General features: G+C 38.3%; 1 protein-coding gene across 2 annotated transcripts; it reads right to left on the bottom strand.

Moving 5' to 3' along the window:
• Positions 1-7,312: 7,312 nt before the first annotated feature.
• atp5mf (ATP synthase membrane subunit f) lies at positions 7,313-15,675 on the bottom strand. 2 transcript variants are annotated; one of them, XM_073059888.1, is made up of 4 exons: positions 15,586-15,675; positions 9,898-10,005; positions 9,650-9,766; positions 7,313-7,523 (listed from the first exon to the last, which is right to left on the bottom strand). In XM_073059888.1, the coding sequence occupies exons 1-4, from the start codon at positions 15,614-15,616 to the stop codon at positions 7,495-7,497; spliced, it is 285 nt and encodes a 94-aa protein (XP_072915989.1). In that variant the 5' UTR covers positions 15,617-15,675; the 3' UTR covers positions 7,313-7,494. The 2 variants fall into 2 exon arrangements, with proteins under 2 accessions (XP_072915989.1, XP_072915990.1); XM_073059889.1 differs by lacking the exon at positions 15,586-15,675 and adding an exon at positions 10,673-10,722.
• Positions 15,676-16,397: the final 722 nt, after the last annotated feature.

Below are 16,397 nucleotides of genomic sequence, written 5' to 3'. Positions count from 1 at the left end.
ATTTTTTTTACTGTTTTGGGGAGTAATCATAAAAGTTATGGAGGCTAAGGCAGGGGTATTCTCCTCCTGCAGGATTTGAGAGTTGGGGACATTTCCAATGTTCACGATGACAGCACCTGCAGGAAATGTATCAGCTAGTTTCAGGCAGTATACTCAGCTGGAGCTATGAAGTTCTCGCTGTGTTTAATTTGGGATGCAGAGAACACAGCAGACAATATATTTAGTGAGTTGGTCACCGTGCGTTTACAAAAAAAGTGGAGAAGGGTGATCATCATGAAGGGCAAGTAGAAGACATGCAAGGAGACCCCTGTGGTCATTATCAACAACAAATATAGTGTTGGATACCGTTGGCATGAGGGTCAGGAGCCTCCCGGCAGAGAACTGCACCACAGTGGGCGTTGATGTACAAAAGGGATGTGAACAGATCGGGACAGCAGTGGTGCTAGAGGGTTCGGTTGTGAGGGAGTCAGACTGGCATTTTGTAGCCAAGTAAGTCAATCCATGTTGCTTGCTTCCTTGATGCTAGGGTCAAGGATCTCAGATGACTAGAACATTCTGAAAGGGGTGACCAGGCAGAGGTCGTGATAACACTGTGAGACAATGTTATAGAAGATGAACAAGACTAGATAAGGGTGTGACTTAAGGAATGTAGTAAGAGCCTGTAATTTAATTGGCTGTATCATTGGGACTGTTTCTGGGGAAACCAGAATCTGAACAAGCAGGGCAGGTTGCACCTTAATCAGAGTGGGGGCCGACACCCTTGATGTTGGCACTGCTGGGGAAGGTTTAAACTGAGTTGGTAGGAGAAGGGGGTTCAGAGTGGTCCTACAGGAGAGGAAGTACAACCATCTAGAAGAGGAATGTGTAGTAAGTCCAGTAGGCAGAAAAGGTGAGTAAATGAACATTAAAGGAATTTCAAAGCTAATTTGCATCTATTAATGTCAGGAATATAAAACTCAAAGTACATTTATTATCAAAGTATGTATGCAGTATACAATCCTGAGATTTGTCTTCCCCACAGACAGCAACGAATCAAAGGAAACAAAGAACCCATTCAAAGGAAACGGCAAAGACCCATCCCCCCATGCACAACAAAACAAAATTGTGCAACCACTAACAAAAAAAAGCGAGAAAAAAAACAAAAGTATATTCAGTTCAGCTCAGTGTTATTTATCTGCAGGCTGCCCAATTCAAAATGAGCAACCAGAAAAGCATCATAACATGAACTAGAGTCCAAACCGCAAACAAGTGTCGATTAAACCTTGCCCAGGAACTCTGGCAACTCAAGGGTTTGGAGGGGGTGGGGGGGGGGGAAGGGTGGGAGACCTTTTGAACGGGATCTTCCTTCGGGAGTAGCAAGAGAGATCCGTCACACGCAGGCAGCTTCCTCCAGCGGCAGCGAGCGAGAGGCTGGTAGATGGCACTGAACACTCTTGCCTCGATGATTTCAACCTTCCTTGCAGCTTTAATTGGTGAGATCAGCGAGAAATGGAGTCGATCTTGGGCTTGTGCCACATCTCCAAGCCTCTTCGTCTTGAGGCTGCACACACGGTGGAGGGTGGTGGGGGAGGTTCTACAATATTGTTACCATTACTGAGACATGTTTAAGGGCAGGCAGGACTGGCAAGTCATATCACTGTTAGTCAGATTGCATTACTTCACTAATGGCATGATATCCTAAATAGCTGCTCAAAAGAAGCCATATGGTAGGGAGTAGAAACATGGGGAAAGTAACTTACGGGGTATATTACAGATTTCCCAACAGTCAACGGGAGATTGATGAACAAGATAGTGTTATACTAGAGGATTTCAATTTCCCAAATGTTAACTAGGATTGCATTAGTGGTAAAGATTTGGGGTTGAATTTTTGAGTTGTGTCCAGAGGCTATTTGATTTAGTAGTTAAGGAGAATAATGAATGAAGTAACATTACTGGACCCTGGGGAATATATGTGGTGAGTCAGGTGGAGGGAGTGTCAGTGGGAAATTACTTTCTAGATACAGACCGTGTCTCTGTGAAGTAATAATGGAAAAAGTTAGGGATCGACCAGTAACAAAGGTGTTAAATTGTGGGGGAGAGGCCAATTTCATTTACATAAGGAGGTAGATTGGAGGCATCTACTTGAAGATAAGGTTACATCTACACAGTGTGAAGCATTCAAAGAAGAAGTAGCAGGTGTTAAAGCCAATCTGTAACTGTAAGGGTAGGGAGATGTTTGAAAGCAACTAAAAAGGCTCAAAGGGATCATGAGAATTCTCTTTAACATCTCTCAATATCCTGCCTATATATATGGTAGCAAGCACTAAAGTCCCAATTATAGATGATGGGGGTTAGAGCAATCTGTCATTTAAAAATTACTTGGGTAAACTAATGTGGTTAAAGGCTCTCAAGTTCATGGACCTGTTGATTGCAATCTACTAAACTTCTTTGAGAAGTCCCAGATGTTGGAAATCTGCAAGTGTAACATGCTTTGCAAGAAAGGATGAAGTCAGAAAGCTGCCAACTATAAAACACATAACTATCAAGAGCTAATAGCACCAATAAGGTTGAAGGACTTTCTCCTTATAGGTATGTCCACCAAAAAATGTGATTTGTATTATGGTCCAATTTTAACCCATATGCTACAAGTGTTTAGAGCAGCTGAAAAATTCTTAAAATTTTAAAGCATATGGTGCAAATCATCTCCATTCTGGAACAATAATCATTTTCTACCTGGGGGGGGGGGGGGGGACTATTCACGAACAGAACTTGGGAGGATAAAGGTATTACTACTCTTCAAGATATTAATGGGGCAAGTACTATCCTTAGCTTTCAAGAACTGGTATCTCGATATAATATTGATAAACACTCTCTTTTCTTCTACTTTAGAGTAAGATCAGCTTGTAGAGCCGACAGGGTTCCCTGGGGGTCAGATTTGAAGGACCATCCCATTTTAAGTTGGATACAGAGTGCTCCAAGACAGATAGTGTCATATATGATAAATTAAACTCTCAGAAATATATGCCCACATCAGGAATGAAAGCCTGGGATAGGGACATATCTGAATTGGGACAAGACTTAGACTGGGATGCGATTTGGGATAATGCTGCCGGTGCTTTGAAAAACCCAAATCATCGGTATATACACTTGAAATTTTGTCAAAGAGCATATCTAACACCGAGAATTAGACATCAAATGGGACTGGTTCCTGATCCATATTGCTCATTTTGCCCCCCATGGAACCGTTGGCTCTTTTATACATGTTGTATGGGAATATCCAGGGATTTTTGGTTTGTGGAGGAAGGTTATCAGAACTCTTACAGAACAGGATTACCAATAGACCCCGCTGTACATCTTCTAAATGATGACTCCCACCTTTCCCTTATGGAAAAAATACACAAAGTCTGGCTGGCAGGCCTGACTGCAGCTAAGAAGATTGTAGTCCAGCGTTGGAAACCTCCTCATAATATTTCAAGTACTCACTGGCTTCAGGGCTTTTTGGACATTTCTTACCTGGAATTATCATCAGCAAGAGTAAATGATGCACGACCAAACACAATCTTAATGTGGACAAATTTGATATCTAACTTAAAAAATCTTCTGTTAGAATAGAAATGCTGTCTGTGTATGCACTACTATTTAGTTGGTTGATGGGGAGGGGGATGAGGGTTGGGGGGGTGGCTGGGTTAAACAGTCAAAATGTAATCGGCAACTGATTGTATTGAATGTAATTTGTTGGTGTTGCATTAAAAATAGTGATTAAAAAAACATAACTTTATCTGTCTCTGGGAAATTGCAATGATCCATTACAAAGAGCTAATAGAAATTTATAAAATCATAGAACAATTTGGTAGATCCAGTATGGTTTCATGAAAGAAACTGACAATTTGAGTTTGAGTTCTTTGAGGGTGTATCAAACGGGAACTAGTAGATGATATTTTGATATCTATAAGGTTGTTGCCTGCATAAGGGCAGATGACATTGAAGTAAACATTGATATTGATAGGAGATAAATTAGATTTTTCAAATCTAATGGAGTGCCATCGGGATAATTGCTGGAACCTTCGTGTTTTGAAGATAAACAGGTACAGTTGCAAGAAAAACTTTGTGAACCCTTTGTAATTATCTAGATTTCTGCATTAATTACTCATAAAATGTGGTCTGATCATCAACTAAGCCACAATAATAGACAAACACAATCTGCCTAAACTAATAATACTCTAACAATTGTACCTCATCTCATCAATAATAGACAAACACAATCTGCCTAAACTAATAATACTCTAACAATTGTACCTCATCTCATCAATACTGAACACACCATTTAAACAGTCTAGCTTCAAAAAAGGATGTGAACCTCTGGGATCATGCCTTCTATAAAAGCTAATTGGAGTCAGGTGTTACAAGCAATGGGATGAGATTGGAGGTGTGGGTTGTAGAGGTGCCCTGCCCTATAAAAAAAGGCACACAAAGTCGGGTTACTGATGGAGCCTGATCTTAAGAAAGACCTGTTTATGTGCACCATGCCTGATCAAAACTATTTTCAGAGAACCTTAGAAGAATTGTAGAGATCCCTGAAGCAAGAAAAGGCTACAAAAACATTTCTAAAGACCTGAGTGTTCATCAGTCCACAGTAAGAGAGATGGTCTATAAATGGAGGAGATTCAGTACAGTTGCTACTCTTCCTAGGAGTGGGTGTCCTATAAAGATAACACCAAAAGCACAATATGCAATACTGAAGGTGGTGAAACAGAACCCATGGGTAACAGCAAAAGACCTGCAGAAATCTCCAGAACTTGCTAAAGTCTCTGTTCATATGTCCACTATAAGAAAAACATTGAACAAGAATGGTGTTCATGGAAGAACACCATGGAGGAAACCACTGCCCTCCAAAGAAACATTGCTGCACTTGTCTCAAAAGACCACCTGGATGTCCTCAATGCTTCCGGGATAATGTTCTGTGGACGGATGAGACAATAGGAACTTTTGGCAGAAAAGGAAGCAAAAGGGCACTGCATATGAACACCAAAACCTCATCCCAACTGTAAAGCATGGTGGAAGGAACATCATGGTTTGGGGCTACATTGCTGTCTCAGGGCCTGGACAGCTTGCATTTGTTGAGGGAACAATTAATTCAAAAGTGTATGAAGACATTTTACAGGAGAATGTCAGGGTAGCAATCCGTCAGCTGAAGCTTAATAAAAGTTGGATGATGCAACAAGACAACGATCCAAAACACAAGAGTAGATCAACAACAGAATGGTTTAAAAAGAAATTCATGTTTCGGAATGGCCAAGTCAGAATCCAGACCTTAACACAATTGAGATGCTGTGGCATGACCTGAAGAGGACTGTTCATGCAAGGTATCCCAAAAATATTGATGAACTGAAACAGTTTTGTATGAAGGAATGGTCTAAAATTCCTCTTCTCCATGGTGCCAGTCTGATTTGCAGTTACAGGAAATGTTTGGTGGAGTTTGTTGCTACTAAAGGAGGTTCTACTGGTTATTAAATACAAGGGTTCACATACTTTTTGCAGACTGATGTGAATGATTAAACAATGTGTTCAATCAAGACATGAAAAGTACAATTATTTGTGTGTTTAGTTTAGGCAGATTGTGTTTGTCTATTATTCTATTTTAAAGTGTGGTCCAATCTTCATCTATAAGTAACTAATGCAGAAAACCAGGTAATTGCAAAGGGTTCACAAACTTTTTCTTGCAACTGTATATTGCTGATGATAGAAAGGTAAGTGGTGAGCAACTTGTAAATATAATAGGTTAAGTGAGTGGATTAAAAAGTAGGTGGACTTCAGAAGGGAGAATTTTAAAAAAACATAAAATATAAATGCAGTGAGCTGACAAAATGTTAAGGGATCTGGAGTCCTACCCGAAACAAAAGGTTAGGGTACAAGTACAGCAAGGATCTGGATAGACTAATGGAATGTTAGCTTTTATTGCAAAGGATATAATAACTAAAAGTTGAAAGGTTTTGATGAACTTTACAGTTTACTGATAATTACTGTGTACAGTTTTAGAATCCATATTTATTCCTGTGAGATCCTTTGGAAGCTATGCAGATAAGGTTTCCTGGGATGGAGCTCTTTGATAAACTCTCTGAGGAGTTTTCATAACTTTTCATAATCTATAATTAGCTTATCTACCAACCCTGCTATTTTCAGGGATCTATAGCTGTGCACCAATATCGTCCTTATGCTCTATAATCTCATTATTATGAATTCCATTGCTTTGTTTGCTATTGCAGAATGCATTAACCCACATTTCTCCATATTGAATTTTAAGTACAGTATTGCTTTCCTACCAACCTATTCAGTCTATGATTATATCTTTCAGGCTACAAGTTACACCGACTGTTGGCTCACTGATAATGTTGGTAGCATCTGCAAACTTACAAGTCTCAATTATTAATTTATGCTAAGAATCAGTAGACCCATGTACACAGAGCTCATGAAACTCCCATGTGTATTTCTAGAAATTCCTGGCAACCATGATACTACTTTGCATTTCTTTGTAATTTGCCATTTTCTCTTGGATACATTAACACACACTTTTATGATTAAGTCTGTCTTGTAGGTCTTTATTAAATGCCTTTTTCATGTACACTACAACTATACTACTTTCATTGAACTCTGAGAATTCACTAATTAATCAGGCAACGCTTTGACCTCCTAAATTAATACCAAATATCTCTGATTACCTTTAACTTATTGAATGATTAACTGTTCTTTGGAAATCCTTCCAGTAAATTGCCCACCAACATTATTAGGTTAACTGGCATGTAATTACTTGGTCTCTCTTGGTCTTTCAAGCTCAGGCACAATCTTTGTAGAAAATGAAGGTTCAGAGCTGCTACTGATTCTTCCCATGAGCTCATGAATAACTACCTCACTTTTTTCTTTCTGGTTTTGCACTATTTTTAATTTAACTACTTAATATAATGCATATACTACCGTAGTTGATTTATTTGATTTTCTATATTTATCATCTACTGCACTGTACTGCTGCCGCTAAGTTAACAAATTTCATGGCACATGCTGGTGGTGATGATAAACCTGCTTCTGAACATTTAAAGAGTTTGGGGTATCTTGTTCCCTGGCCTGATCAATGATCCACTCAATTAAGTTTCGCATATAAACTTATACTTGGGCCTTTGAAGTAGGTGCTCCCTGGATGGTTTATTTTGCATCAACAGTTATACCTCAAATGAAGCCAAATACAGGCCTATACCATTTAAATTCTTCAAATGAAGAAACTTTTTGTTTTGACAATTAACACTCGCATATAAATTACCAAATGCCAAGGAACATTAGGAAAGAAGGTAAAAGGAAATTTTATTGTCCTCAATTTGTAGAGAACCCTGCCTCCTCCAACTACAATAACAATGTTTCAATTCACAGTTTCAGTTCAGCAACGACTATTTGAATTCACTGGTGTGTAATCATGAAGTATTTCCCTTTGCATTATTTCCTTGATCTGTCATGTATTAATAGAGCTGTTTAGTGATATTTCCTCCAGCGATCATTCTCTGTAATATACAAGAATAAAACCTATAATTATATATTTGTCATTAATTTCCCATTGCAAGAGTAGTTTTAACTACTTTTTACTTTGGATCTCTGGCATACAGCTGGAGCTAGGTCAGTGTGTCTAGAACAGTGCTGTATTTGGAATTTGCAAGTGACACTGCTCCACTCTATTTTGCATTTCTTAGAGAGTGAAAACAGACTAGAAATTAAAATTTTGCCTCTTGAAATTACTATCAGAGGGAGTTTCTTATCTATACCAAATTTGACATCAACTGACCAAGCTTATTATAAAAGCAAAATTAATATTTTCAACTCAGGATAATCTCTACATTATTCTTTGCTTCAAAATATTGAGAAAGGCTAATCAAAATGAATTATTCCTTTCAATTGAATATCAGAACCAAATATCTAAAATAATAAACTCAAAATTAACAATAAAGTTAACAAGTTTGTTACGAGAAATACAAGAATCAATTCAAGGGACTGGCATTTATCAGCTACTGAGTTTGTTTTCAGTAATCTAGGAGCAAAGGTAGCGATCTGAACTTGAATGTTTTCCTGAGAAAAAATAATTATAGCACACACACAGGCCATACCATGATTTAAAAAACACACTGGTCTTTCCTTAAGAGTCTAGTGTACTGTATGGAATTTGAATTACTGAATTAACTCTAGCAATAAAGGTTAAATTTATTGTCACACACACATTGAAGCATATAGTGAAATGTATCACTTGTGTCAATAATCAACAGGGTCCGAGGATATGCAAACTGCAGTGTCACCGTACAACATAGGACAAAACTTACTAATCTTAACTCATATGTCTTTTGGAAAGTGAGAGGAACTAGAGCACCGCAGTCATGGGGAGAATCTACAGGTTCTACACAGACGTGGATGGGAATTGAACCCTGATCTTACAGCTGGCACTGTAAAAGATTATGCTAACCACTACATTGCTACATGGTGCCCGAGATCAGGAAGTATATTCATATGTCATGTAGCAAATATAATTTGTTGGCATTGTTTGCAACCTGCGACAGCCACAGAACAACTAGAGTAACTAGCAACTAGGTGAAGATTCTGAAGTGATTTGTTTTCAGTTAACAAATGTGTGAGGTGTGATGGCAAATAAAATCTGAATGTTAGCCAGCTTTTGAAGAGATTGAACAGGTTTGACCTAATCATGATTCCACTCAATCACAGGATGGAGAAAAGGATAGAAGATTACACCGGCAAGGTTGAAAGAGATGGATAAAAGTATTTTGTGGACTGTAAATATAAACTGCTGCTGATCTACTCCTCAGTTAATGGCCTCTAAGCTAATGCCCATCCCTGATCCTACCAGACACATTTTGAACTGTGAAAACACGCAGAGCCCTTCAACTAGTGAAATACTTCACTAAATACATAGTAGGGAGCCTATGATGAAATCAGTGGTTTGCATCTTTCTACCGTGACTGAACATTACGTCCATTTGGATGCACAGGAATTTTTAATGAAAGGATTTGAAATAAAATAAGCATTTTTAAGAGTTCAAATATTTCAGCTTCCAGCTTAATCTACATTTGATTAGACTGATCTTTATTAAGCACTAGGTAAATGTTAAGGTTAATTAAAATAGTGCTTCTGCTTCTAGAGATTGCTACCTATGAGATTATTTTTAACATAATTGGCTATACAGTTAGTCTGACTACATCATAGCTACTGGATACCAAGGATCCCACTGTATATTTGCAGGTATCTTAATTTATCCTATTGCAATTGTCAAAAATTGAGATTTATGTGTTGTGCAAATGTAATAAAAGATAAATAATATTAAAATTCTGAGAATAGCTTAAATCAGAAATTAGGGAAGTAATTGGTTTAAAACTATCACCTTTTTCTCATTATAACATGAAACTTGAGGATTGAAAATGAGGTGAAAATTAGTAATTTTGATAATTAAACACTTCCATTGATTGTGGGACTCCGTCCCTGCTAACAATGCCATTGCTTGAGAATTTCAAACATGACAGGGTGAGAATAGAGGTAAGTTGCTTAAGTGTGTGCAGCTCTTTAAGAATACAGGGTTAAACACAAGTAAGTAAATAAAATTCAATTTGGTAAGGCCCCTAAATCTACTTACTAATGTGGCTGTATTCCCATATGTAGCTGATTACAATGTAGCCCATTAGGATCATTGCAACTCCACCAATCCCACCTTTCTTCACATCGATGTACTTCTTATAATAGGCATTGTGGCCTAAATGATGGAATTAGAGTGAACAGAGTGAATAGTTACTAAAGAGAAGCTATGATCAAAAGCTAACTCTTGCTTTTCCTGATTTATGAATTCTTAAGATGGCATTGAATGATGCTTTGTATCACACTTACCTCTGCAGAGAGCATCAAGGATAGATTTTGGAGAAAGCAGACGTTTTAAAGTCCATTTAGGAACCTCAACTAATTTCAAACCCATGAACTTTCGCTTGAGAAGTGGCACTACAAGGCAATCACAAGTTATGTCTGATGATAAATTACAAGCAGAATACTCGAAGGATACTGGCAATAAGTAGATACAATCAAATATTTCAACCCTCAGAAAATTTAAGCCCAGCCAGGTATGTCACAAAATGCTGGAAATACTCAGCAGTTCCAGTAGCAAATGTGTGAGAAATATGGTGATTTAAGATCAATGATTTTTCATCGGAACCTGAAATGTTAATTTAGTTTCATTCTCTACAGGTGCTGCCGAACATGTTGCTTCCAGTGTTTTCTGTTTTATTTCAGATTTCTAGTAGATGTAATTCTCTGCTCCTGAGAAAATCATCTTGGCCTATCAGCAAACAACAGACTTAAATTACATGCATCACTTCTGAATATTAATAATTTCTAATCATCAGCTTGATTCTGACTGACAACTAAACAAGAACAATCCATCAGGTTTTATGGGCATGTATCTAAAATCTATAGTCCAGAGATATCACTGGTTTGATCCCCAGCTTTTATTAAGTTAACAGACAGCCCAAGTAGAACTGTACGAAATGCAGTTACTTAATGTTTTAGAGAGGACAGAAACATCATCAGACAAGCTTGGCATTTCAGATCAGTTCCTGCCAGAGGTTGAAGTAAGGTCCAGATTTGGTTGATTGCTCTTTGATATAATTACCTGCAGGTGCTTGCTGTCCACACATCAAACATCCATCTGTCACTGGATACCACAGAGCTTGAGATACCAATGGAGCATAGCAAACAAAAGAATAACATCCACAGTAGAGAAAGTAGAAAAAAGGTTTTAATTTCTTTCAGTGTATGACTGCATTGGATTAGTCAAGTCATTGGTGATTTGGCTTGCTGTGTGTGTTTCTAAATTAACTTAGAGAAATAGTACTGGATTTTTCATAATTGTTAGAAAAATATATATTTTTCCCACAAAACTTTTTTTTCTGTTTTTCATAGATTGAGGACTGAATTTAAGAGAAAACTTCATCTTGCACCATGTGGAATTGTTAGGCTTTAATGCTGAGGACAACTGCCAATCAATGTAAAGTATTATGTGACAAAGATTCTGTTATTTAGGAACATACAAATTAAGTGTTAACAGTTTGGCCCATTGAGCCTGCTTTGCCAATCAAAACGATCATGGCATATCTGACCTTTCAACCCCCTTTGCCCATCATGAATCCATCTACTTTGTAATAAAAAAAAACTTAAATGCTTTAATTAAATATTTTTCCCTTTGTGGAAGAATTCCAAAACTTCCAAGAAAAATATTCACCTCATCTATTTTAAATAGCAGATCCCTTATTCTTAACAGCAATAAATATTTCTCAAACAACAATACTAAAATAGAGCTTCCATTTATTTTTACATTGCTGTTTCTGTGCACTGGTAGCTGTATTTCCATCAACAGTGGCTACACTTTAGAAATTCTTTATTGCCTGAAAAGTCCTTTGGATGACCAAAGTTGTGAGAGGTGATATTTAAATCCAAGTCTTTCTGCAGTGAAGTCACTAACTTACAATAAATTTTGCTTTAACAAATTCAAATCCCGGTTTTCACATTGTTTCATGACTTCAACCCTTCACATTTCTTCTTTCAGACATCTCGACTCTTCTACTTTGAGCTCCTTGACCAGTGATGTTAATTGCTTCATCCACTTACTCTGTGCCTTTAGCTGCCAAGAGTGTTTCTTGTTAGTCCTCACTACCCCACTTTCTTCTTTTTAGAATGTTCTTAAAATCTATGTTGTCTTATGTAGTCTAAATTAATGTTTGATAATGCTCCAATGAAATATTTTCAGTCTTTGCCATACTATTACTAAAGATGTAAATTATTGCAATGAACTGCTGCCTTAAAACAAATTTCACGACATATGCCAGTGTATGAAACCTAATTCTGATTTTAATTCTGTCAATTAAAAATTATTTTTTATAAATAAATTTTAACATTTTTATTTGCAGATCAAAGATGATAGATGTAAATTCATTTCTGATCCCATTTACTGAGACCAGATTGTCATATACAGTACTTCTCAACATGTCTGTTTACTGTTAACTTCATTTTCAAAGCTGAAATCTCTCAAATCTCACCAATGCAGGTGAAATTAAATTAGCTTTAAATAGTTTTTCAAAAAATGTTCTTTTTCTTCTAGTTGTAGAAAGATAATCAATTTGCTTTCAGTATGAAGTTCTCCCAGTGCAGGAAAATGCTTTATGAGTGAGAGGATTTGATGGATACTATTTATTACTTCCACAAATTCATCACCCTCTGGCTAAATAAAATCCTCCTCACTTCTGTTCTAAAAGGGCATCGTTGTATTCTGGGGCTGTACTCTCTGGCCCTAGATTCTCCTAATTGTGGAAACATGCTCTCCATGTTCACTCTGTATAGACATTCAATAATTGTTTTTTTTTCTCCGATGAGATCACCTTTCATTCTTCTAAACTCCAGAGAGTACAGGCAACACAGCCAAATGCTCTTGGTACGTTAACCATTTCATTCCCAGCATTATTCTTGTGAAACAACACACACAAAATGCTGGTGGAACACAGCAGGCCAGGCAGCATCTATAAGGAGAAGCACTGTCGACGTTTCGGGCCGAGACCCTTTGTCAGGACTACTCTCGTGAACCTCCTCTGACCCTCTCTGGTGCCAGCACATCCTTTTTTAGATGTGGGCCCAAAATTGCTCACAATATTCCAAATGTGGTCCATCCAATGCTTTAAAAAGCCTCAGCATCACATCCTTGCTTTTATATTCTAGTCCTCTCAAAATTAGCGCTGACATTGCAATTGACTTCCTTACCTCCTATTCAACCTGCAAGTTAACCAAAGAATCCTGCACTCGGACTCCTAAGACACTTTGCACCTCTAATCTGAATTCACTCCCCATTTAGAAAATAGTCTACAACTTTGTCCCTTCTTCCAAAGTGCATGACCGTACACTTTTCTACACTATATTCCATCTGCCACTTCTTTGTCCATTCTCATCTGTCCAAGTTCTTCTGTAGACTCCCTGCTTCCTCAGCACCAGCTGTTCCTCTACCTATCTTTGTATCATCCACAAAGCCATCAATTCCATCATCCAGATCATTATCACACCATGTGACAAGTGGCAGACCTAACACCAACTCCTGTGGAACACCACTTGTCACTGACAGCCAATGAGAAAAGGCCCTCTGTATTCACATTCTTGCCTCCTGCCCGTCAGCCAATCTTCCTGAATGGGCGCTGAAATTGTTTAGCAGTCTCAAGCATGGCACCTTTCAAAGGCCCTCTGAAAACATCTACTGACTTTTGTCTATCCTGCCTGTTATTTCTTCAAAGAATTCCAACAGATTTGTCAGGCAAATTTCCCTTTAAGGAAACCATGCTGACTTTAGCCTATTTTATCATGTGCCTCCAAGTATCCTGAACCTTCATTATTAATAAAGGGCTCAAACATCTTGCCAACCACTGAAGTCAAGCTAACTGGTCTGTACTTTGTCTCCCTTCCTTCTTGAATATTTGCAATTTTGAGAACTATTCCAGAAACTAGTGAGTCTTGAAAGATCACTTCTAATGCATCCTCAGTCTCTTTAGCTACCTCTTTCAGAACCTTTAGGTGTAGTCCATTCTGGTTAAGCTAACTTAACTATTTCCAGACTTTTCACTGTCTGAAATTTCTCAACATTTCATACAGAAATATCGTGGAAGGGTATTAATTTTTTCACATGCAAGGAAATACAATATTCAGTGAACAGCACGATACCAGAAAAGGAAAAAAAAGGATCTATTCTTGATGCAGGGAAGAATATTGGTCAGGACAGTGAAAGAAATGTCCTCTTTGTTTACTGATCCACAAAATTCATATACTATATCCAGCTAGATATTCAAACAGGAGAACAGAAGTCTGCATTAAAATAAAGTTCCACTCCAACCCTCTGTGATTCCCACACTGAGTGCACCTCCCATAGTTATAGGCTCCTGATCCCAGGGAGAGATTGGACAAGCTAGGCCATTATCCCTTGAAGTGTAGGAGACTGAGTGACCTTTATAGAGGTGTACAAAATCACGAGGGGCTTAGATAGGAGCAATGCAGTCTTTTCCCCAGAGCTGTGGTATCAAGAACTAGTGGGCATAGTTTAGACTGAGCGAGGACCTGAAGGACAATTTCTTCACTCAGAGGGTGGTCCATCCATGGAATGGGCTACGAGAGGAAGTGGTTTAGGCAGGTACATTAATAACATTTAAATGATACTTGGATAGGAAAGGTAGCTATGGGCCAAATGCAGACAAATGGGGCTATCTTAGATTGGAATCTTGTTCAGCATACACCAGATGGGCCGAAGGGCCTATTTCTGTGCTGTGTGACTCTAAATACTACTTGACATTAAATCTAAAAAAAAATACCTTTAACTGCTCTACTCAGTACTACATCAGAGTTTCGACCTATTGCAAATATGGCTGTATAGTTTCCATTGTATTTAAGGGTTTATCTGTTTTAGTACTTTTTATCGGTCCGATGATTTTAATAGGATATATTAACAAGTCTTGTCAATTGAATAATTTACCATGAAGAAACCCTGATTTATTGCCATCCTACATCAGAAATTGATGGAAGCTGCAAGTCCTGTGATCTATTCAAATATTTGTTTTAGCTAAACTGGATAGCAAACATAATATCTACTGCTTATGTACAATTTAGACACATTTTAATAAATCAGTTATTGATTCAGCAATGTCACGTTAACTTTAAAGTTAATTTGTAGTGAAAAGACACCCACATATCAAGGACACTCCAGTCACAGCAAAAATATTTTGGGTAATAGCATGACAGTCAATGCAGTTTTTGGCTATGTTAAATGCAATGTATTTATATATCCGAATTATATCTACCCAATGACAAGACAATGTAACTTGCATGTATGGGCATGTGATAGTCTGGTATTCTTAAAACATGGAAACATAACCAGGTCATTGGAGATTATGGGGAAGCTAGGGAATGGAGAGAAAAAATAATTGTAAAACGGGAGAAATGAAGAGGGTACATAAAGCAGTAATGGGAAAGGGGAAGTTGACTCGAAATAGAGAAGGGCCTCAATGAAGAGGACGCATTCAAACTCTTGTTTATGCTCATTTGTGTGAGGGTTGTCCAAGTGCACATACCCGTGAACTATAGAAGCGCAGCCTGGCGCTCAATTGTAATGGAGTTCCTCGCCATTCGGCAGGATACCTCCGGCTCCGATTTCTACGCTGAGTGAAGACGATATCTTTTCTCTTGTCATATACCAAGCCCGATGAATCTGGTTTCTATGGCAACTGTTGAAGAACCGAGTATTTATAGTCAACACGACGAACCTCTGCCCCGCTACTGCTTTTATAGGGTTAGTGCTGCCCATGCTTCCATAACTAGCAATCCGTTAATAATTTCCTTCGATATATATTCCGACCTGCCTTTTTCACCCATGGTTTACAGCGAATACGCTAAGCGGCATGGAAGCGTGGTCTAACATTGCTTCATGGGGAAGGGGTTGGCAAACCAAATAAAAATCATTAACATCTTCGCTTTTTGTCAAACAGAAGAGATATTTTTGTTTACCATCAGGCTGCCAGTGACTATTTCTCTTCATATCCAGCTCTTCCTCTGACCGTGTACTGCCCGTCCGGGTAAACACGTGTTAACTGGGCCCCACTCCCGCCCTTCGCGCTCAGCTCCGAGCTGGAAAAGCTTTAAAAAATCAACAGCAGGCCACACGGATCTAAAGGTTAATTTTGGGGAAACTGCGATGAAATTTTTATATATAAGTATTGGCGATGGGGGAGGGGTGTGGCGAGTAGATGTTTGGCGCCAAGACGTCATGTGATGAAGTATCAGCCCAGGTTAGATCTGAGGAGAATTTTAGCCCTGATCTTCCCTTTAACTGTAATACTTATTGATTTGCCTTTAATACTTTAGCGTGTGTGCACAAGTGCACAAAATGTAGTTTTCCAGATGAATTGAGAAAAGAGTGTGGTTTGGCCATCATTCAATTGTACATCTTGCTCCTTTTTTAAGGTTACTAACTGGTTGGTACTGTTGTCTGACTACTCCACAGACCTGGTTTGAATCCTCACCTTGGATGTCCTGAGCATGGAGTTTGCAAATTACCTTAATGAGCCCTTAATGAGGGATGTCCCCTTCTTGAGGCACCAACTTTTGAGGGTTGCACCCATGATGGAGCTGGCTGTGTCTACAACCTCCTGCAGACTCTTTCAATCCTGTGCATTGAAGCCAACACTTGGTGGTGTTCTCCACTGTGCATCCATTGAAATTTGCTAGGGTCCTTGATGGCATGCCAAATCTCTTTAAACTCCTAATAAAGTATAGCCACTGGAATGCTTTCTTCATGATCACATCAAGCTGTTAGCTAG

This window comes from Hemitrygon akajei, chromosome 11, assembly GCF_048418815.1.
Source record: "Hemitrygon akajei chromosome 11, sHemAka1.3, whole genome shotgun sequence".
Lineage (NCBI taxonomy): Eukaryota > Metazoa > Chordata > Chondrichthyes > Myliobatiformes > Dasyatidae > Hemitrygon > Hemitrygon akajei.
The sequence above is the reverse complement of the archived record's forward strand: the minus strand, read 5'-3'. Positions and strand labels throughout refer to the sequence as shown.